This window comes from Emiliania huxleyi, assembly GCF_000372725.1.
Source record: "Emiliania huxleyi CCMP1516 unplaced genomic scaffold EMIHUscaffold_429, whole genome shotgun sequence".
Lineage (NCBI taxonomy): Eukaryota > Haptophyta > Isochrysidales > Noelaerhabdaceae > Emiliania > Emiliania huxleyi.
The window spans coordinates 20,339-41,576 of record NW_005198759.1 but is presented as its reverse complement, the minus strand read 5'-3'; the positions used below and the strand labels follow the sequence as shown (position 1 = coordinate 41,576).

Genomic DNA, 21,238 nt, shown 5'->3' with positions numbered 1-21,238 from the left:
CCACGTAACACGAAACGAGGAGCGCGCCCACCCTCGCCGCGACTGGCGGGCCCGTTAGCCTCCAGAACTGGCCCCAGGTTGAGATTTCCCCAGGCCTGCCCAGTGCTTGCACGTTACGATAGTCGAGGGCGAGCGCGCCTCCCGGCTCAAAGTGCCGCACGACTGAGCGAAGCTGCGCCGTATAGGCAGCCGCGATCGCGCCCGCGCCAGTTGTCGCCGATAGCCACGTGAATGCTGGCACGCGCTGTAGGTACCAGTGTGCGGTCGCCTGCCCGCGGCTGTGCACCCAGTAGCAGCCCAGACACGTCGTGGGCGGCCCGAAGAGCACGGCCATGCCGACGCACATTAATGCGGGCCTGCGACAAGAAGAAAAATCGGAGGCCACAACAACAAAGAAAAATTAGGTGACATTTCCTGGACAGGACAGCGACAGACAAGTAGTGGATGCCGTCGATGCCGTCAGTGTCAACCGCTGCTGCGCCACCGATGATGGGGCGCCTCCTGCTCATCCTCTCCTTCGCCCTGTGCGACGTGCACGGCTTTTTCGCTGGCAGCACACAGTTCGCCGCTCCGGCGCCGCAGCGCCTCGCCACACCGCCGTTTGCCAGCCGCAGCGCTCCGCACGCCCTTCGGATGGGTGGCGCAAAGGATGGCCCATTCACGCCTCTGGTCAAGCTCACCAAGCGCGTCATGGGTGAGCAGCGCTTTCTCAAGTTTCGCGCCAACGTCATCAGCGAGCACACAAAGGTGATCCAGGCGTTCGTGGAGACCTCCGACAGCCCGTTCGGATGCATCGCCCTGAAGAAGATGTTTGAGCTTGCAGACATGGACGGTTCGGGGGCTATCGACGGCGAGGAGCTGAAGGCCGCGCTGAGGAGACTTGGCTTCTCGCACCTCAGCGACGACCAAATCGACAAGATCCTTGCTCGTGCCGACGCAGACGACAACTGCACGATTGATTATGACGAGTTTGTTAAGGAGGCGCCGAAAACCCTAAAGGTGAACCTGGTCAAGCTAGCAAAGGCCAACGGCGCCGAGCTCGGCTTTCTCAGTTAGGCCGTCGTTGCGGCCATGCGTGAGTGTAGCGGGTTGAGCGGCTCGTCGGAACGGTGCAGCCCTTGTCTGGCGTTGGCGGGGACGCGTGCCATTCGGCTCGTCCACCCTCTCGCCGCTCGGGCTCCCGTCCGCGAGGCTCCTCCCAGCAATCCTGGTCTCGCCTTTAGAGGGATTCGCGAGGCTGCAAGCCTGTGTCTGGTCTCAATGCGCCGTGGTGTGTGCAGCAGGGTCCAGGCGACCAGGGGAGCGTCCACATAGGACATAGCTCGTAGGAAGAGAGAGAGCGAGAAACAAAAAAGAAAGAAAGAAAACGGACAACCCAAGGGAGGGATGGGAGGACGGCACGAGAAACAAAGCATCGTACAAGCTGTAGGGCGTGCACTTGGAGCACTTGGAGTGCAGTCATTAACCTCACATCCGGGGCCGGGGAGCTGAGAAGCGCACCCAGCGAGCCGGATGATCGGCATCGGGCTACGGGCTAGAGAGCCCTGACCCCTAGCTAGGGGGGGTGCGCATTCGCAGGGCAAGGGCCTTAAAGTAAACACGGGTCTCCGAGGGTTAGCTCCGCGCTCCAGGTTTCCCCTAGCAGCAGAACGCCGCCCTCTACTCGGAGCTAGTAAACACTCGACACGGACTCGACGCCCATCCACACCCGGCACCTCACCACACCGGGCCCCTCTTCGAGGTCTCCCAACTTTCACTCCGGGGCGTCTTCCCCCACCTCTCGGTCCTTCCTCCTGGCCGCATCCCGATAGTTGTGCGACGGGCGCGGGGCCCGACCTCCCCTGCAGAGTGTCTCCGCGTCGAGCTGAGCCTCCACACCTTCGGCCGTGGTCGGCGTGATGCCGTCCACATCGGCGAGGTTGACATGTCCGTGCCCGGTCCTCTCCTCCGCATCCGCGCCGCCCGATGCGACGCTGGCCGCGCGCCCGCCCACGGCGAGGACCTCGGCGTCGGCGGTACCCTCGACCCCGGTCTTGTAGGGGCCGTCTCCGTCCTCGTCAGAGGGGTACTCTCTCCCGTGCGCCGGTCCCGTTGGCGGCGGGTAGGCAGGCGCGGGGCCGACCGGCTCGGGCGGCGACGGCGGTGCCGATGGCGACGGTTGCGCCCCCCTCGGTCCCGCCTCCCCCGCCATGTTTCCCCCCCCCCCCGAATAATTGGAAGACTCCTCAGTCACACCCATGGAGGACGCACACACTACACTGGGTCCGGCGCGTGGCGTGGACAGGGGCGGTGGCAGTGACGGCGGCGACCCCGACGTGGGCCTTAGACTAGCCCCCTTCCCCTTCCGCGGCCTGCTGCGCCGACTGCGCTTTTGTGTGCAAGAAGTTTTTTCGTTGTGTTCGCTGTCGGGGGGTTCGCGTTCAGCGTGCCATGCTGCCGCTCACGCCTGTCATCCATCTCGCCGCCGCCGGCGAGTCGTGCTGGGACGCCTGCTCCAGCGCAGGCTCCTTCTACGGTGGCCGCTGTGCCGGGTCCCCATGCGCCGACACTGAGCTGTGCTGTCGCTCGGACATGCCTGCAGCAGCAGGCTGCGCCGGTCTGGGATGCGTGGGCGAGCACTGCTGCGCCGACGTCGCGTCTGCAGAGGTCAGCAACGAGGGTGAGCACTGTATAGAGGACTGCGTCGATCCGACAGGCGAGTTCGACCCCGCATGCCGGAGCGGCTTCTGCGGCTCTGGCGGCTTTTGCTGCATGCGGCATCAGCCGGCGAAGGGGTTCGTGGGGTGTGGCGACGCTGGGTGCCGCGGCTACCACTGCTGCGTGTCGGTGGTCGGCGAGAGCGCGCCGGTCCTCAACGAGCACGTCGACTGCTGGTCTCGCTGCTTGGATCCAGAGGGCGAGAGCGGCGGATGCAGCTCCGGGTTTTGCGGCTCGGGCCTCTGCTGCCGCGGGGACCTCGAGTACCCGTTCGACGACCCGGTCTGCGGCGAGAGCGGCTGCTGGGGGTATCACTGCTGCGTCTTGCCGGGCAGCGAGGCAGCGCAGAGCCTTGCCGACGCCCCGCCTGCCTGGGTGGTTGCAGCGGTATGCGTGGCCTCCGCGCTGCTACTCGTCGCCGTATTGCTGCTGCTTCGCACGTGCCAGGTGACGGCTCGTGCGAGAAAGGCGGCCGGCGTCCTGCTGGAGGGGCACGACTTCTCGACCGGCACGCCGCCATCCAACACGCCCAACGGCAGGGAGAGCGGCGAGGCGACGTGGCGCGCGTACACCCCGTACGAGCACGACGAGCCCTCCCTCTCCTCGAGCCGGACGGCGTCCTCCTTCGAGGTGGCCTCGCCCGCGGGCGCGAACCAGGACCGCCTCCATCAGCTGCAGACCATCCGCAAAAACTTCCCCTCCCAAGAGGAGCCCGAGTGGCTTCGCGACGCGGAGGAGGCGGTCTCTTTCGGCTCGCCTGGCCCGCTGCGGAGCGGATCCGCCGCCAGCGACCGCCGCGCGCCCAGTGGGTCGTCGCTACGCGGCTCATGGCGCTTGCTGTGAGAACGAGCCAGCACTCGCCCACAGCTACACGCCGCGCAGCGCGGGAACGGAGCTTTTATGATATATTTCACGAGCGTCTCGCCTCGCCGGTCGGCGGGCTCTCGCTCTGGCTCTCACGTCTCAGGACTCAGCTCGTACTCGCTTGCTCTTTTTTTTCGCTCCAGCCCTGCGGGTCTTCAGTAGACCGGAGGGCTACGACGCCTTCACACTCCAACGGGCTGGCTCTCAGCTGACAACAGCTGTTCTTCTATCATTACCCAGGCTGCACTCCCTGTGCCGCACATAAGTGAGTCAGCAGTTTCAGAGGACTCACACTCAGGAGCGGCACCACCACCAGGGTGTGTGGAGCGCCGCTCGAGTGTCGAGACCGGCTGCCAGCCTCCAATTCCGCCATCTCTCTGCCCATCCGCCCAAAAATGCCAGCGAGCAATATACAACTCGCAAAAGAAAGTAATAATGATCCGTGCATGCGTTGAACGTGAATGTTGAAGCAGTGCAGCGTGGAGCGATTCTACTTTCTAGCGATGCGTTTGGGCCGGTCGGTGGCGGCAACTTTAAGGACCGCAGCGCACAGGGCGCGTGCAAGTGGCAGCAGTAGCAGAGTGATCGCCGGCTGCCGCTCACGGCGGTTGGCGGGGTCTCATCCGAACATCTTGCCGTACATCTTCTTCTCCTTGTCGAGCTGCCGCTTGATTTGCGCCTCGACGCGCTGCTGCAGCTTGGGGACGGCCTTGTCGTCGGGTGCAATCTGGGCGGCGGCGGCGAGGTCGGCCTTGGCCGCCTCGTAGTCTTTCTTTTGCTCGAGGGCGGTGGCGCGGCGGTACAGCGCCTTGACGTTCTCGCCGTCCAGCGCGAGCGCGTCGGTGCACGATCGGATGGCCTGGTCGAGGCGAGGGCGAGGTTGGGCGGTTGAGAGCGATGGAGGGCGACAGAGGGCGATGCAAGGCTTTTGGGAGGGCGAGCTCGCCTGGTCGAGGTGGTTGGTCGCGTCGGTGATCTTGAGCCAGCACATGGCGATGTTGAGGTGGAGGGACAGCTTGAGCGCGTCCACCTCCTCCCTCTGGTCGGGCGACAAGTCGACGAACTTGGCGGCGTGCGTCAGCGCCTTGTTGTAGCGCGCGGCCGCCTGGCGGTACTGCGTCACGTCGACGGCGCCCTTGAAGAGCTCCGTGCCCTCGTCCTTGTTCTTCTGCACCATCCGAAGCCGGTCGGGGTACTTCAGCCTCCGCTGGTCGTGGTCCTCGTCCTCGCCGTTCGCCGCGCGCTCGGCTGCAGCGGCGTCGGCGCTCGCCTGCAGCGCGGCCTCGCTCGCCACCCGCTCCGCCTCGACCTTCTCGCGGAAGGCAACCATCGTGCCGTCCACCCTGACGCGCAGCGCGGCCAGGAAGGCGCCGAGCTCGCCGCAGCCGGCCGCCTCTCCCGCGTCCGAGTACAGCCAGTCCTCGGCCTCGTCCAGCATTGGCTCCAGCGACGCCCCGTCGATGAGCGAGCCATGCTTGCGGCTCCGCATGCCGCGCGCCTCGAGGATGTACCCCTCGAGCTCGTTGACGGCCGCCGAGCGCGCCGCCGCAGCCGCGTCGCGGCCCGCCATCTCCGCCTCCGCGGCCACGCAGACCGCCAGCGCCTCCGCGCCCAACGCGCTGCCGTGAGCAGCGTCCGCAGCCTCCGCCTCGCCGGCCGCCGCGGCCGCCCCCGCCTCCCCCGCGGTGGCGGCCCCCGCCCCCGCCGCCGGCCCTGCCGCGTCGACCGCCCGCTTGGCGACGAGGGCTGCTCCGACGGCGAGGGAGGCGTCGTCGAGTTTGGCGCCAAAGCGCCTGTCCTCGAGACCGCCGACCGCGGCGCCCGCCGCCGACTCGAGCAGCGCCTGCGTGACAGCCTCTTGCACCGCCGGGATGCGGGTCCCTCCGCCCGCGAGCTCCACCTACGGTGCGTGCCGTCGACGTGTCGCGGGAGGCGTCCTATACAAGGCCTCTTCAGGGTCGCACGACGACCGACCGACGCGAGCCGCTCGAGGCCAGCGGTGGAGAGCGCTCGCCGCGTCATCGCGCCGAGCTTGGCGAGGAGGGGCGCGAGCAGGGCGACGAAGTCGTCGCGCGCCAGCTTGAGCGGCACGTCGCACCCGTCCACCAGGTTCTCCACCGACACCGCCGCCTCGGGCAGCGTCGAGAGCAGCTTGCGCAGCCTCTCGCAGCCGTCCAGCAGCCGCCAGCCGGCGCGGCTGGCGGGCTTGATGGGCGTCCCGTGCGACGCGCCGACCTTGGCGCCGAAGTGGTCGAAGAGCGCGTCGTCCATCTGGTCGCACCCCAGAAAGGCGTCGCTCTCCTCGTACAGCAGCTCGGCGCGCCACGCCGCGGCGCCCTCCTTGGCGCCCTCCTTGGCCAGCGGGTGCAGCCGCACCGCCGCCACAAAGGCGCAGCTGTGGCCGACGTCGACGACGAGAGTGTCGACCGCCGCCTCGCCACGGGGGTACTTGCGTGCGAGCGCCTCGCCCGCCGCCTCCGCCGGCGTCGGAAGAGCGACCACCTCCCCCCACCCTCCGACGGCAGCAGCGTCGGCGAGCGCCGCCTTTGCAAAGCGGCGGCTGGCCTCCGCCTCCTCCGGACTCGCGCCGGCCGCGGCGCAGGGCGGCAGCGAGAGCGCGACGGGCGACCCTGCCGCCGCGCCCGACGTGGACCGCAGCTTTCCCAGCAGCGCACCGAGGAGGGCGACGCCGCTCTGGTCGCCAAAGCCAGGCACCGCTAGCTGCGAGAGCCCGGAGGCGTGCTCGGACCGTGGGAAGGGCCAGTGGCGCGCGACCGCGGCGTCGGCGAGCGCGGAGTGCTTCAGCAGGCCCAGCCGAGGCACCGAGCAGACCCGGTCCTTCGCCTGCGACCCGCCGGCAGCCTCGCCGAGCTTGCGCTCGGCGGCCGTGAATGCGACGATGGACGAGGTGCGGACGCCGCCGTCCTCGTTGCGGAGGATGGCCCCGTCGGCCGACGCCACGACAGCGGCCTGCGAGCCGAGGTTGATGCCGACGACCATCTGTCTGGAGACAGGAGGCTGGTGCTGCACGCGGCCGTGCGCGGCGATATTTTTTCCTTGATATTTTTTCGTTGCATTTGTTTTTTACCAGGCAGGCGCCTTTGTCCCCGTTTTTGAGGGCTCCCGCGCTCTGCTCGGCTTCTGCCTGCGCCTATCCGCGATGGAGATTCAGCCTCGCGCGAACAAGAACCGTCCGGCGCAGCAGTCGACCAAGCGCGCCGTCTCCACGCTCCGCGTCGCGCCCGGCCTCAGCGCCTCTGCCGGCGCAGGCAAGTCGGGCCGCGACCCGCGGTTCGACGCGGTGAGCAAGGGGGCGGTGGACGAGCACGCGTGGCGGCAAAAGTACGGCTTTGTGTTTGACAAGCAGCGCGAGGAGGTGCGGCAGCTCAAGTCGACGCTCGCCTCCGCCAAGGCGGCGGCCAAGGCGCAGCACGCGGGCGCGCCCGGCGCCAAGCGGAAGCGGAGGAAGCGCGGCGCGTCGGCGGCGGCGCTCCCGCCGCACGAGGTGGAGGCGCTCAAGCTCGAGCTGAGCCGCAAGTCGAACCAGCTGATGGCGCACGACCAGGCCGCCGAGCGGCAGCGGCTCAAGTCGGCGGTGCGCAAGAAGGAGGTGGTGGCGGTTGCGGCGGGCAAGCGGCCGTACTACAAAAAGGCGCGCGAGATCCGGGAGGAGCAGCTCACCGAGCAGTTCCAGCAGCTGGAGAAGAGCGGCCGGCTCGACAACTACATGGCGAAGAAGCGGAAGCAGCGCGCGAGCAAGCAGCGCAAGGCACTGCCCACGTACTCCGACTACACGACCTAGAGCTCCGCGCCGCCCCTGTGATGTGTGGGCTGTGCGTGTGGTCTTTTTCGTGTGAGAGGGAGTGCTTGCCGGTAGTTTGCCTTCAACGGCTTCATTCCGGAAAAGCTTTGAAAAGAGGGCTCGCGCTAAGATCCGGCGGGCACGGGCCCGTATTCTCTTTTGCGATTCGCCTTGCTGGGCCCTTCGATTCCACCGCCTTCTGCTCCTTCGGCCGGGGCGCGGTGCCGCCGACAGCATGCTCGTACGGATCGGGCGCTTCGCGAAGGAGCACCCGTTCAAGTTCGGGTGCGCCTTTTCCTGCGCAAAGACCTCCTTCTCAGACTACCTCGTGCAGACGTACCTCGAGAAGCGCGAGCGCATAGACTGGCGACGGAATGCGACCTTTGCCAGCTTCGGGCTCGTCTACCTCGGCGGCGTGCAGTACGCGCTCTACGTGCCCATCTTCGGGCGCCTCTTCCCGGGCGCCGCGTCCTATGCCGCCAAGCCGCTGCGCGCAAAGCTCGCCGACGGCGCTGGCTCGCGCTCGATGCTAATGCAGGTCGTGCTGGACCAGTTCGTGCACCACCCGCTCATGTACTTCCCCGCCTTCTACTCGCTCAAGGAGGTGGTGAGCGGCGGCTCCGTCTCGCAGGGCCTCGCCAAGTACGGCAACAACTACCAGGAGGACCTGCTCGCGCTCTGGAAGCTGTGGGTGCCGTCCACGATTGTCAACTTCGCCTTCATGCCGATGCACCTGCGCATCCCGTGGGTCGCGACGACATCGCTCTTCTGGACGTGCATCCTCTCGTACATGCGCGGCGGCGACGACGTGGTGACGATGCCCGAGGAGGCGATGGACATGCTCGGCAGCCAGGGCCGCTCGCTGCAGGGCATCTACGACCTCGGCGTGTCCGCCACGCCCGAGTACTGCTACGACACGACGAAGGAGCACCTGCTCTTCACCGCGTCGGGACGCGACCGGATCGGCTTCATCCAGGAGGTGTCCAACACCGTCCTCCAGCACGGCGGCGCGGTGCACGACGTCAAGGCGTACAAGGTCGGCCGCGACTTTGTCACCATCATGCTCGTCGAGTCGGAGCCGGCGTCCGTGAGCGGGATGGTGTCCGACATGCAGCAGCTGAGCCAGGGCGACATCCACGTGAACGTGCAGCGCACGCAGCCCTGGATGTCCAGCTCCGACTCGCCGCGCTGCCGCGACGGAGTCAACTTCACCGGCCACCTGCGCGCAGTCGGCCCGGACCGGCGCGGTATGCTGCTCGACCTGACGAACCTGCTCTCGCGGCTGGAGCTCGACATCATGTCCTTCTCCTCGAACCAGAAGCTCCAGCGCGCGGGCCCCGACGAGCCTCCCTCCGTCGTCTTCCAGATGTCGGGCGTCGTCCGCGCTTTCCACGACGTCGACCGAAAGGCCATCGCCGACGGCCTCGCCGCCTTCAACCGCGAAAACAACTGCCGCGTGACGCTGCAGGAGACGGAGACCGACCTCTCCTACTCCGCCTTCCAGTCGACGCACCAGAGCCGCCCGCTGCGGCCCGGAGCTGCCGCCGCACGTAGCATGAAACGCTCGCTCACCGGCGCTTTGCCGGCGCCGGCGGCAGCGCCGGCGCGCTAGGCCACTGCACCAGTACCGTTCAGACTCGAGAGAGAGGTCACGTAGTACAATGTCCATGGGCCCTACGGGTGGCCAGGGGGGGGAGGTCGGTCTGAGAGACGAAGGGGGAGGGGGAGAGTTGTTCCGCTCGTGCTCGTGGTTCGTTTGGCGGGCGCGCGGGACGCTTTCTGCCTGTGGGAGGTTTTGACTGGAGGTGCCTTGACGTGTGGCATGTGCGGATGTTTATTGTACTCCTTGTTATTTGTGTGCGTGTAACAGACAGTCAGCCCATCTATTTTCTTTAGCATTTCGCAAATTGGTGTTCATTTGTGTCATGCAGTCGCTCATCAATCGGGGCCTGCTCCCAGCCGGGACGAGCGTCCCCACCGAGGCGTCGCTGAGGACAGACGCCGGCCGCGGCGGGCTGCCTATCGGGCCGGTGCTGCGCGACGCCCTCCTCGAGAAGCTATGCGGCGTCAGCGGGCTCGGGTCTGCCAACGCCCTGGCGGCCGTGCTACACGCGGCGCACCCCCCCTGCGTCATCTCCGCGTGCAAGGTCATGCTCGGCGGCATACCGCGAGGCGCAGCTGCGTTTGAGCGCTTGTGCGCGGCGGCGCTGCAGCTGCTGCAGACCATGCCCGACACGACTGCCACGCGTGAGCTGCTCGCTCGGCCGCCAGGCTCCTTCCAGTCGGAGGAGCAGCGCCGCCTGCTCACCGACGCAGCGACAGCGTGGGAGGCGGCGGAGCAGGGGCTGTTCGCAGCCGTCGGCAAGCTCCTGGCGCCGCTGCTGCGGGCGCGCGCCGATGCGGAGCTCCGTCCCTCTGTTGGAGAGGCCGCACTGTCGCTCATCAATCGGGGCCTGCTCCCAGCTGGGACGAGCGTCCCCACCGAGGCGTCGCTGAGGACAGACAGGACAGACGCCGGCCGCGGCGGGCTGCCTATCGGGCCGGTGCTGCGCGACGCCCTCCTCGAGAAGCTATGCGGCGTCAGCGGGCTCGGGTCTGCCAACGCCCTGGCGGCCGTGCTACACGCGGCGCACCCCCCCTGCGTCATCCCCGCGTGCAAGGTCATGCTCGGCGGCAGACCGCGAGGCGAAGCTGCGTTTGAGCGCTTGTGCGAGGCGGCGCTGCAGCTGCTGCAGACCATGCCCGACACGACTGCCACGCGTGAGCTGCTCGCTCGGCCGCCAGGCTCCTTCCAGTCGGAGGAGCAGCGCCGCCTGCTCACCGACGCAGCGACAGCGTGGGAGGCGGCGGAGGAGGGGCTGTTCGCAGCCGTCGGCAAGCTCCTGGCGCCGCTGCTGCGGGCGCGCAGCGAGAGGGAGCTCTTCTCGTTCGGATGCGCTGAGCTCAGCTTCGACGGCTTCGAAGAGATGAAAGCGTGGCTGCCTCTGCGCCTCGAGCAGCTGCACGAGACCGCCGGCGTCAGGAGCGGCGGGCTGTTCCTGCTGCTGCAGCTGCTCCACCAGGTGCCACCAACGATCCGTCTCGATGCTTGCGGGTGCATCGTCGAGCATTTCTTCGCGAGGTCCAGGGCAGCTCGCGGCGGCATCAACTGTGTAAGCAAGACCTCAGAATGGGCACCACACCACGCTGATAGGTACTCAGGGCGCTTCGTCCTTCTCGACACGCTGACGGGCATGACCCAGCTCACGCAGGCGGGCCCCAGCACGTTTCTGCTCTACTCGGCCCTCGTCGCAAGCATCGAGGACATGCTGGCGCCAGGCGGCGCGCTGCACGCGGAGGACTGGCCGCCATCGCTGCAGCGGGACTGGCCGCCATCACTCGCGGTTTGGGCGGCGTTAGCGAGCGGGGAGGGGTGGCCGGCGCTAGTGGCGTCGTACTTCCACGCGAGGCGCGCGGCCGACGAGGCGGCGGTTTCCGCCGAGCACATTGCCGCGGCCGGCGACCGCGCTCGCTTGCTGCAGTCGCTACGCGCGCCGTCTGCGGCCGCCCCCAGCCGCCGCCCGAAGGAGCATCATCAGTCTCACCCACTTCGCTCGCTGCCCACCGTATGACATCTTATGAGACCTTACTTAAGAGTATGTCCTCGTCCGGTTTGCACGCAGCCCGTCGGTAGCTAGTAGCTAGTAGTTCTGTGTCTCGCTCGCTGCTTGCTCCCGGAACTTGCTACATGCTAGAGCTGGCTCCGGCTCGCGTTCGTGCTGTGCTAGCACCATGCCCAAAGCCCCAATGGATTGCCAATGCCAGCGCTCTCTCCCCACGGGCACAGCGGGCTCAGGTGCATAATGGACCATGGTGCTTTGGTGGGGCGGGCGGGCTTTCTCTCGCGCGTGAGAGAGGTGGCCGGCCGCGTGTGCTGTCGGTATACTGTAGTTCTCTCTTACCAAAAGTACAGACACATGGACACGCGACATGACACCTTCCTTCAACTCGCCGTGGCGTGTTGGGCGATGGGAGATGGGCAAGGGCGACACCAACACATGCGGAGCCGCCGCAGGATGACCCTAACTGGGAAACGCCGGTGAGGCGTGCCTCACTCACACTCGCATCCTCGGAGAGGCCGCGCTGAAGCCATCCTCGATCGTCGCGACAACGGCAGCAGTAGGCGTCTCCCGTTTCGGAAATCGCAGCCAGCTCAGCATGGCCATGAGCCGCCCCTGCTCCTGCTGGTCCGGCAAGGCCTTTGGACGGTCAGCCCGGATCTCTGCGAGACTCCGTTTGTATGGAACTACCGCTGCCACTGGCTGAGCATCGCCATGCCCTCTCGATGCCGTCCAGCTGTAGCGAGGAGTGGTCTCGCCACGCAAGCAGCTGGTGCAGCGCAACAGGAGCAGAGCCAGAAGCTGCAAAAAGATTATCGCTGCCAAGAGGCCAACCAGTGCGAGCAGGCAGGCGCTACCGCTGACAGGGTCCATGAAGGAGCAAGTGAGTGGTTGCCGGGCCGACCCAAGGAGAAGCCGAAATTCGTTTACTCTTTTCAGTGGCTCCCGTAGGAGGACTCTGCTGTTTTCGCGTTTTGTCACAGCGAAAAGAGAAGAAACACCGAGAGACTTAGTGAGAGAGATTTTTAGCAATACCTTAAACAATACCAAACAACTCTAACACTCACACATCATTTGGGGCCTGGAGCCCTGTTCACATAAACGCACAACCCCGGGCCCTGTTCACGCGTTGTTTGTTTGAGAGAGAGAGATTTTTAGCAATACCGAACAACTCTAACGTTTTGTTTGTTTGTGTGAGCAGTGACCATGGACCCCTCACCATCGTTTTCCTTTTTCTCTTCGCGGCGGTATCTAGACATGAAAGCGATGAAAGAACTTCATAGTGTGCGTGCGTCCGCAGCAGAACATGTACATGAGCCTGGCAAGCAGCAACGCCGCCGCCGGGTGCGGAACGTCGTGCCCGACCGTCAACAACTCGCAAGCGGAGTGCGCGGTTGGCATCAGGCATTGGTCGCAGCGCGTATGCTGCAGCGCCGCGTGTGGCCTGTGTGGCAGAAAAACCTAGATGCCCGTGTCCTTTTCCCTGCCATGAACCCGCGTCCGATCCCGTTGCACCGACCCCACCAGCACCACCAGCCTCACCCATCGGCCGCCAATGCGTGTCACTATGCATGTCTTAGCGCACACCGAATCACCTTAGGTGGCAGCGGCTGCTCGCGCCGCCCGGGCGGAGCAAAGCAATGCTGCCGGCCGGCCATCTTGCTGCAAGGCACACGCTCAGATTCACACGCACTGTCTCACTCCCTTGTCTTGGCTTTTTATATGGTGGACGAATGGGGCTTCTTCCTGGCTTCTTCCCCCTTTTGCCCCATACACACGCTCCTCACCGCTTCTCATCGCCTCACCAAGGTGTGCGTTGTCAGACCCCGCAAGAAGTCGCCTGCGTCCTCTCGAATGCCACAAGTTACGGCGCGGCTGGCGCGAGCGTCGCACGGCGGCGGAGGCCGGCGTCCCGTCCGTGGGCCGGCATTGCAGGCTCATCTCAGCTAGTCACGGAAGATCACACCACACTTCCACGAGCCTCCTCGCCGACAACGTAGGCAGCAAGGGCGATGGAGGGAAAGGCTCGCTCGAAGAGCTCAACTCAACCACCGCGACAAGCCGGCCGCCTCGCCTGCTGATTGTCTACCACATCCCCAAGACGGGAGGCTCGAGCCTCGTGCACTGGCTGAAGAGCCTGCTGGCTGCAAAGGAGCGCGGTGGGCCACTGCACCGGGCGTGCCGCTGTTGGCGCCCAGCTCTGTGAAGACGTCTCTTCTTCACAGCACACCATACTGTCAATAGCTCTTCGTGTACGGCACAGAATCATGCTTCTTTGCGCGCTTCCCGGACATTTTCCCGCACTTCAGAGGCGCCAGCCGGGGGAGGGGCTTGCCGTTGTGGTTGCTGTGGGGGTCCGCTGGACGCGAGGGAAGACGGGTGGGCTGGATAGGGCGGGGGGCTGAGCGTGTGCTTCACCTCACTTTGCCTCAGGGCGGTGGAAGCCCGAGCTGTGCGGCGAGAGGCTAAGGTGGCAGGCGGAGAGCGTGGCGATAGAGTTCCATCCTCGCAGAGAGCACACCTTCCTTCGCTGGCCATCGATGGGCAAGTGCGGGCAGCTCGAGGAGCCCCACCTGCCCTGACGTGCACATAACTCGTTTGCTACACGCCCTGTAGGTACTGGCAGCACGTGGCGCCGCACTTGCCCGCCCTGCGCCGGCTGTACGACCAGCGCGGGGGCTCCATCACCACCGTGCTCTGCCTACGCGACCCGGCCAGCCATATGTTGCTCCTGGGATCGGATCTTGCAGCACCGTGTGGAGGCGCTTTTCCACACCCGCGCTTGTGAGCAGGCGCTCATGGTATCGCATGTGGCCCTCTCGGCGAGCCTCCCCCCTCTCCGGCGAGCAGCAGACCGAGCCATTCGCCGCATGGGCATCCTCCGACGAGTCCCTGGGGCTGCAGCTTCGCGCGCTCGTCCCCGACATCGTCGACCAGTCGACGACGAGGGCCGGTGCGAACGCGCCCGCCGCCAGCTGGCGGTCGACGTTCGCCGAGCTTCCAACGGCAATGCAGCGGCTGCGAGGCTTCGACTTGGTTGGCGCGCTCGACTGCGCGACGCGGCTGTGGGGCCAGATTGGCCGGCGAATGGGGTGGGAGGGCAGCTTTGAGGCGCGTCTCGAGGCACAGGTCCAGTGGGGACTAACCCACAGGCCGAGGAACATGGGGCCGCGCCCGCCCCGCGAAAGGCTCGAGATGCAGCGGCTGGCCGACGCGACGGCAACGGCGAACCTGAGCGTGGCAGAGGTGTCCGACGTCGCGCGCGCCGCGGCGGTGGACATGCCGCTGTACGAGGAGGCGCTGACGCGGTGCTAGAGATATTAAGAAGCACCCCTGCGCTTGAAGCAAAGAAAAATAAAGAAAGGGGTAACCAAACTAGGGAGGGAGGAGGACAGACGTCCCCACCTTGCAGGATTTTGCAAGGGCGGGGTGGGGAAGAAGGGCTGAAAGAAAAAAAAACAAAACGCGCCAGCGAGGGATGGGAGGAAAAGGGTCACGCTCTGTTGGATTTCTTCTGGCTGTCAGTGCGCTCGCGCCAGAGTTTCTTCTTCTTGGCGCTGGGTTCTACGAGTACCTCCAGTATCGTAGTCTTTGTTAGTATCGAGGTCTCGTGAGTTTTTGTGCGCCATAAATTCGTGCCGTCCGCGGCGAGCCGAGCCAGGCCACGGCGCTCGGCCTGCTGAGAGAAGACCTGCCCGGACGGCAGTGACAATTTACCCGACATCAATCGTCGACGGCAAGCTCGAGAACTGCGCCTCCAAAGTCGCCCAGATTCGCCTCTCGCGGCGCGCTGAGTTAGTATCGCCGGTGCGCCAGCCGGCTCTGCTCCACAGCAGGGCATGCCTGACTGGCTCCTGCTAGCCGTGCGTCCTGGTGGCATCCATTGCCAGCTCAGGTAGCCTCAGGAGGTCGCCTTGCGCACGACTCGGCGCCGCACAGCACCGCTCCGCGTTACTACCGAGTTGGTATCGTCGACCCACAGAGACTGCTCTTCTGTAGGTGGAGCCGACAAACGCCGGCCGGGTCGGCCCCGCCGCCCCCATCGCCGCCGCCGGGGCGGCGGCGGCCTCGGCGGACCATCCGGCGCGTCGCGCGCCCGACGGGGAGGTGTTCACCACTCCTGGCTCCTCACCCCGCCACGCCTTCGTGCGGACGCCGTGGCACCCACCTCAGGCGCCGCCCGGACTCGGTCGACGGCCACCCAAGTGCTTGGCTCGTGCCCAGCCGACCGGCAGGCGATGCCCACTCACTGCTAGGCTAATCTCGGGCTGTCAAGCGGCGGTGTGGTGCCGTGAAGGGCACCGGGACCAAAACTACGACGATTAGTACCGTGCGGGGGCAGTGCATTTAATTCTGTCAAAAATCGAGATGTGCTCCGTGGGATGTATTGGGCTAGGATCATACGTCCGGGAGGCCCCCCATGCGTGCCGCAACGACCCACAGTGCTGGTACCACTCTGTTCACGTTCACAGCTCTAAAGTGGACCATCTACGATACTGGAGGTAGCATCGCGAGCCGAAGCGAAGCGAGGAGCGAAAGAAGTCTCCGCTGTCACGCTACGTCTCCAAAGTTTGTTATGGCCTCTCGAGCGAGCCTGCTGCTGCTCCTCCTCTCCGCCTCCTCTGCCGCCACCCTCGGCGTCGCGTCGGGCGGCGTTGCTCGCGACGCGCTCTTCACGGAGCTCGACCGGCTCCCAGTCTTTGTGCTCGCCAACGCCGGCCGACAGCCGCTGCAGTACACGCGAGACGGGGTCGACCTCGCCCTCTTCTACGAGGACCCACGCGACGCCGAGGCTGCGCTGGTTGAGGCAGTCGACTCGTACCCCACGCTCGGCCTCCGGCTGCAGCCGACAGGGCTCGGAGGCGCACTCCGCCTCGCCCTCGACGGCGGACGCGCGGTGCTTCTTCCGGGCGACGGCTATCGCATCGTAGCCCAGCCGAGGCTGAGCGTCCGTGCACTCTGCGTCTCAGGTGCTCGTGCCGGGCGGGGCCAACCTCGCTGCGGCCAAGGCGCTGCCTCCGATCCTCGCTAGCGGCGCAGAGGCTTGGGGCGCGGTGGGCACGCTGCCGCTCTTCGGGTGCCGCGCGCTGCGGAAGCCGCTCGACGACGAGCCGGGGGCGCTGGTGACGCCCCTCTTCCTCTCGCACGAGGCGCGAGAGCACCATCCACGCCCTCGCCCTCGCCCCTGCCCTCGCCCTGCTCAGCGGGACCTTCCCTGCCCGCGTGGCCGCCGCAGGACGCGCGGGAGGCACTCGCCGCCGCCGCAGGGACGGACGACCCCGCTTCGCGCGGGCTCCTGCTGGAAGCTTGCGCGCTTAGCAGCCTCGCTGAGCAGCTGGTCGCAGGACGAGTTGACGGCCCTTTCCTGTTCGTGCCGTCGCGCCGCGCCGCTCGGTTCTGCGCCGAGCTGCAAAGCGGCGGCTCCACCGCCGCTGTGCCGCCGACAGGAAGTCTCGTGGCGGAGGGCGCTCGCCCGTGAACAGGGGCTCTGACCGTCCGCAATTTCTGGTGATAGGGAGCAGAGCTGGGGGCGCCGCGCGCCGTTCGCTCACGTCCTTGTACGGCAGCGGCGGTGGAGGCGCTGGGCTCTTTCCGAGCTAGCCTCACCAGGCCGCACCGCGCCGCAGATTCCTCTCTCGCCGTCTGGGCCACACAATCCAGCCACCTACACTCACCGATGGGGTTGGTACAAGAGTTGCCGTTTCGCCCTTCTCGCGTAATTTTTGGGGTCAGAAACAGAATTTTGGTATAGACCGTACGTACGGCTTTATTTGGAATTTGCTCTCGACTCTCGTCTCCGCTCAGCGACCTCGAGACTTTGGCTCATGGCGGTCGATGGTGACACCGTGACACCCAGCTGAGAGAGGCGTGAGGGAACCTCGAGAATATGGAGCACCTCTGTGTTGCTCTGAGCGTCTGTGTGTCTTTGGCGTGAGTGAGACGGCATCCGCACAGCCTCCTCTCAGCCTGTCAGCAACACAGCGTGTCGCACGTGGCGGTGTGGTAAGCAGCGAGGGCGGCAGCACGTGCTGCAGCTGGCTTCAGCCCCCTCCGCGCCCGCCGCCTGCGGTTGGCCGATGGCATTTTGGCAACAAAGTGGAGGCACAAATGCCAAATCCAAGATAACTTTTTCTTGACGACTGGTGGTGTGCACGGTGGAGGCCGGCACCCTGATTGCAGTGGGGACCGGTCAAAGCCTCGACTGCAGTCGATTTTTTTGGCGTTTTTTGCTCAAAATTGAGATTTATTTCTCATCAGATTCTCATCAAAATCGATCGAGCTCGCTACGAGCTCTCTAACTGCACAGCATCTCCTCGTTGTACGTTGAGCCTAGCGGCGCCCGTATCGCCCACGCCCACATTCTTCTTCTTCTTCTTCTTGCCCTTCTTGCCCTTGGCCCTTGCTGCACTTAGCCGCTCAACCTCCGCCAGCAGCAGCTCCTTGGCATGCCACGCCGCCTCCATCTGCTTTGCTTCCCACGCTGCCGCTTCCTCTAAAGCAGCGCCGCCACTATGCACTAAGCGGCGCAACCAAGTTCTCGCATTGTTTGCATGAGCACGTGTCCGGCCTGGCTGAGGTCAAACTCCTCCACACGTCGGACCACGCGTCGGCCACGGCGACGAGACGTCTGTATGCAGACAGCCCGACACCCGGGCGATAGAACATGCCAGCTGGGCTCTACCAGGGCTCTCGTGGCCCGTGGCGCTTGCCCAGTGGAATAGGGCGGTCTGCGGCGGGCGCATACACATTCACAGCTAATGAAAACCGGAAACACTAAAGTCTGCAGAAGAGTTCGAGCGGTCTTCGTGCTCAGAAGGATCAAGAGAGCTCTATTCACACCCTTTGTGCGTTGAAGACCATAGGCAATGTTTGTTTACACCCAACCGACGAGTGGCTGGGCCCTCTGACCTGAGCTGGAGCCTTGGTAGCTGTGTGGTTGAAGCCCTCATGCCGCCGGCGTACGTCCACCCCCCCTTCGGAGGTGGTTCCCCCAGCGGCTGGCCACAGGGCACAGGGCAAGATGCAGTTCACAAATGGTCAGGCTCGCACAATGCGGCTCAGCAGAATGTGCTCTCGCCTTGACAGCGCCCCTGCCTGTCCGCCGAGCACGCACACGAGAGACTCGAGAGCTTTCGGCCAGGATATGCGAGAATGCACAGCGACCTGACTGTGATACCTCAAAGAAGAGCAGGCGTGACACTGTTACAGTGCTGCCTCATGGTCAGCCGGCTGCCCCTGCGCTCAAGAATCAGCGGTGTCGAAGAGAAGACGCGTCGGGCGAGCGCGCCTTTTTGGGCTTGGTTTCGAGTAAAATGCGGCGGCTTCTCTAGTAAAACGCTGATGCGGCGCGCTGCCGACGAGGGGTTGAGGAGGTCGTAGTCGCCAATGTTGACGGTTCAACGGAATGAAACGTAACGTCCACCTTGGCAAGCGGGACGGCGGCAGCCATTGCAGTGCCCCCTCCACACGCCGGCCGAGGCTCGGAAGTGACCGAGGTGGTTCGCCGCGATCGAATCCTTCTCGCAACGAGGGTAAGGGTTTGCGATGAGGAGCGACTCCAGGAGAGATGGGCGACGCACGAACACAGAGGCACAGTGCGCACCCCGCCCCGCTCACAGGGCGTGCATGAACCTGTGTGGTAAAGGTTTTTTGAATTTGAAAAGAATTCTTAAGAAAAAAAACGCGGACCCACGACGGCCGATGCCGATACATCGGCAGGCGGTCAGCGCGGTCGCCGCAGCAAGCCTGGCCGTGTACCTTTTCAAGCGGCTTCGCTCTGCTCGTGAATCAGACGACGACGGCGGCTCAATCTGCCCCGGCGTCGAGCTCGTGGGTAACGCTCCCGACATCCAGCCTGAGCGGGTACGCGTGGAGACCTCCAAAGGGCCTGTGCTCGGCTTTCGGCGCTCCCGCGGCGCAAGTGGAGGCATAGCGGTGCACTTCCGCGGCCTGCCATTTGCGGCCTCGACAGCGGGCACCAATCGCTGGATAGGTCCGCAGCCGCGAGCCCCGTGGACGGAGCCGCTCGACTGCACAACATACGGCGAAGCTTGCCGCGAGACGACCGCAGAGATCCAGGGATTGGCAAAGCAGTTCGGGAAGGGAAAGGTCAGCAAGCTCGAGGCTTCGGGCCGCGTGGGCGACGATTGCCTCAACCTCAACATCGTCACTCCGTCCGTCACCGGCGTGCTTCCGGTGATGGTTTGGATCCACGGCGGTAGCAATGCAATATCAAGCAACCATGGCAACTGCCTCGGTTGGAGCCCGACGACGTCAGAGTACTTTGCTCAGGCCGGTGTGGTCTCGGTGTCCATCAACTATCGCCAAAATATGCACGGCTTTGCCCACTTCCCTTCCCTTGGCGTCACCAACCTAGCCCTGCGCGATATGCTCGGCGCCCTGCAGTGGGTGCAAGACGAGATTCGCACCTTTGGGGGCGACGCTTCCAACGTCACCATCTACGGAGAGAGCGCTGGAGGGGTCGGCGTCGCGACGCTGCTAGCATGCCCAGGCGCGCGGATGCTCTTCCACAAGGCGATTGTGCAGTCAGGTGCGATATCCGCACTCTCTCGGCTCGATTATCGCGAGCACGTCGAGCCCGACTACGTCGCCGCTATCGCCAAAGCGACGGGCTGCAGGGAGGAGTTGACCCGCTCGGCGCTTGACGGCCTCGACGGTGAGAAGGTCGCATTTGCGGCGGGGGCGCTGAGTAATAGCTTGCTCAAGACGCACCACATCCTCTGCTCGCCGCCCGACTACCACCACATTTTTGGCGACGACGTGCTGCCGCGCGAGCCGCACCAGGCCATTGCGGCGGGCAGTGCGGCGGGCAAGCCTGTGATGCTGATCTCTACCGCGAGCGAGTCGGATATTATGGTCATGGGAATGGGCAAGCGCATCATGTCGTGGGTGGCGTCCTTTGTCGCTCGCTTCGCTCTGCGCGGTGTCGGCTGCAGCTTCCTCACTCCGCCTGACGAGGCGGGCCTCCCCTCCGGCGCGCTCAGGAGCGCGGTGGCGGACTTGACCGCCGGTTTCGATGCGATCGACACCAGGCAGCCCGGTTGGCAGCGGCTCGTCAACTATCTCTTCGGGACTTGCGGCGTCGCCGTCTCTCGCCTCGCAGAGGCACTCGGAGCCGGCGGCGCGGGGCCGCTGCACGCTGGTCTTCTCGAGCTCTCTCCGGAAGAGTCCCCGAAGTTGTGTTCGGGCCACGGCGCCGACTGCTTCGTGCTCTTCCGCAGCGACACACCTCAGTACGATCGCTACCTCGCAGAGATGTTTTGCGGCAGGCCGGCGTTCGCAGCCAGCTTCGACACACTCTGCAGGTCGACGGTGGCGAGCTGGGCCGCCTTTGCAAGGAGCGGCCGGCCCGGCCCATTCGGCGGTTGCGAGTGGCCGCCGCTGCCCGCGTGCTTGCGGTTGCGCTCGGACTCGCCCGCACCTGAGCTCTCCGAGCACGCGGCCGACTCGAAGGAGCTCGAGCTCTGGCGGACCGTCTGCGACCGATACGGTCTTCCTCGGGGCCGGCTATAGCGAGTGGTCGGGTGCGTTTGCAATAGAGCAGAGTGAGAGGGGGGGGGGGGGGGGTAAAAACTGGGAGCAATATCTTTTGCAACAACAGTGCAACAACGGCGGATGCCTCGGGTTTTTTTGCGCCAGTGCTGGGCGCAAAACTTAGTACTGACATGCGCATGCACATGTACATGTGGTGTGTGGGGGAGTTTGACACGGCAGTGCACGATCGTGACTCTGGAGGGAGTCCAAAACGCTAGAGGAACGAAGGCAGCCACCACGTCCGGCAGTGGCGGAAGAGCCCCTGCACGGAGTGCGCCCCTCCGATCCAGACCGTCATCGCCACGCGGTCGACGTCCTCGCGCGAATGAGGCCGCACCTTTGAGGGGCGAGCTGGTGAGCTCTCCTATGTGTGCGCGCGGCGGGAATGCGGGCAAGGGGCATCGGCGGGAGAGGGCGGCGGGCGGGCGCCTCGTGCAGTATCGTCCGGCTGTCGAAGAGGACCAGCCGTCCTCCCACCGGCAAGATTTCAACCACGCTGGACGCGGTCTCGCCGGTGAGGTCGGCGCTGTCGGCACCGAGGTGCAGCAGCAGCGCGCCGCCGCGGGACGCCTCCGCGCCGCCCTCCACCACTCGGGGCTGGTCGCGGCCACCCTCGCGGCCAGGCCCACCCTCCATGCCACCCTCGCAGCCGCCGCCGCCCTCGCCTGCCCAGTTGGCCGGTTCGCTCAGGTAAAGGATGGCTGTCACCTCGCGCATGCAG

The 21,238-nt window shown here is 65.5% G+C and overlaps 9 protein-coding genes across 9 annotated transcripts; 6 read left to right on the top strand and 3 right to left on the bottom strand.

The window, feature by feature from the left end:
* Nucleotides 1-549: 549 nt before the first annotated feature.
* Nucleotides 550-1,323, top strand: EMIHUDRAFT_370191 (hypothetical protein; the record flags this gene model as incomplete). The annotated part of the gene is made up of 1 exon (XM_005769300.1): nucleotides 550-1,323. A coding segment is annotated over one exon (408 nt), but the record flags the coding sequence as incomplete, so codon positions are not given.
* A 430-nt stretch (nucleotides 1,324-1,753) lies between these two features.
* On the bottom strand, nucleotides 1,754-2,191 carry EMIHUDRAFT_244677 (hypothetical protein; the record flags this gene model as incomplete). Its single annotated transcript, XM_005769299.1, has 2 exons — nucleotides 1,754-2,053; nucleotides 2,123-2,191. 2 exons carry the CDS (start codon nucleotides 2,189-2,191, stop codon nucleotides 1,754-1,756), a joined length of 369 nt encoding a protein of 122 aa, XP_005769356.1.
* A 239-nt stretch (nucleotides 2,192-2,430) lies between these two features.
* EMIHUDRAFT_118837 (hypothetical protein) lies at nucleotides 2,431-3,540 on the top strand (the record flags this gene model as incomplete). The annotated part of the gene is made up of 1 exon (XM_005769298.1): nucleotides 2,431-3,540. One exon carries the CDS (start codon nucleotides 2,431-2,433, stop codon nucleotides 3,538-3,540), a length of 1,110 nt encoding a protein of 369 aa, XP_005769355.1.
* A 2,004-nt stretch (nucleotides 3,541-5,544) lies between these two features.
* Nucleotides 5,545-5,832, bottom strand: EMIHUDRAFT_75917 (hypothetical protein; the record flags this gene model as incomplete). The annotated part of the gene is made up of 1 exon (XM_005769297.1): nucleotides 5,545-5,832. A coding segment is annotated over one exon (288 nt), but the record flags the coding sequence as incomplete, so codon positions are not given.
* An 847-nt stretch (nucleotides 5,833-6,679) lies between these two features.
* EMIHUDRAFT_445317 (hypothetical protein) lies at nucleotides 6,680-7,467 on the top strand. Its single transcript, XM_005769296.1, has one exon. It carries the CDS (start codon nucleotides 6,722-6,724, stop codon nucleotides 7,361-7,363), a length of 642 nt encoding a protein of 213 aa, XP_005769353.1. The 5' UTR covers nucleotides 6,680-6,721; the 3' UTR covers nucleotides 7,364-7,467.
* Nucleotides 7,468-11,278: 3,811 nt separating this feature from the next.
* EMIHUDRAFT_445316 (hypothetical protein) lies at nucleotides 11,279-11,852 on the bottom strand. Its single transcript, XM_005769295.1, has one exon. The coding sequence runs from the start codon at nucleotides 11,833-11,835 to the stop codon at nucleotides 11,458-11,460; it is 378 nt and encodes a 125-aa protein (XP_005769352.1). The 5' UTR covers nucleotides 11,836-11,852; the 3' UTR covers nucleotides 11,279-11,457.
* A 2,737-nt stretch (nucleotides 11,853-14,589) lies between these two features.
* Nucleotides 14,590-15,336, top strand: EMIHUDRAFT_459080 (hypothetical protein; the record flags this gene model as incomplete). The annotated part of the gene is made up of 2 exons (XM_005769294.1): nucleotides 14,590-14,890; nucleotides 14,962-15,336. A coding segment is annotated over one exon (234 nt), but the record flags the coding sequence as incomplete, so codon positions are not given.
* A 202-nt stretch (nucleotides 15,337-15,538) lies between these two features.
* EMIHUDRAFT_459079 (hypothetical protein) lies at nucleotides 15,539-16,682 on the top strand (the record flags this gene model as incomplete). Its single annotated transcript, XM_005769293.1, has 4 exons — nucleotides 15,539-15,859; nucleotides 15,933-16,085; nucleotides 16,199-16,412; nucleotides 16,573-16,682. The coding sequence occupies 4 exons, from the start codon at nucleotides 15,539-15,541 to the stop codon at nucleotides 16,680-16,682; spliced, it is 798 nt and encodes a 265-aa protein (XP_005769350.1).
* Nucleotides 16,683-18,663: 1,981 nt separating this feature from the next.
* On the top strand, nucleotides 18,664-20,496 carry EMIHUDRAFT_244668 (hypothetical protein; the record flags this gene model as incomplete). Its single annotated transcript, XM_005769292.1, has 1 exon — nucleotides 18,664-20,496. The coding sequence occupies one exon, from the start codon at nucleotides 18,664-18,666 to the stop codon at nucleotides 20,494-20,496; it is 1,833 nt and encodes a 610-aa protein (XP_005769349.1).
* Between the last annotated feature and the right edge of the window lie 742 nt (nucleotides 20,497-21,238).

What these genes read in the sequence shown, in the direction of transcription:
- EMIHUDRAFT_445317 (XM_005769296.1), top strand. Translation starts at nt 6,722, where the DNA reads ATGGAGATTCAGCCTCGCGCGAACAAGAACCGTCCGGCGCAGCAGTCG.
- EMIHUDRAFT_445316 (XM_005769295.1), bottom strand. Translation starts at nt 11,835, where the DNA reads ATGGACCCTGTCAGCGGTAGCGCCTGCCTGCTCGCACTGGTTGGCCTC.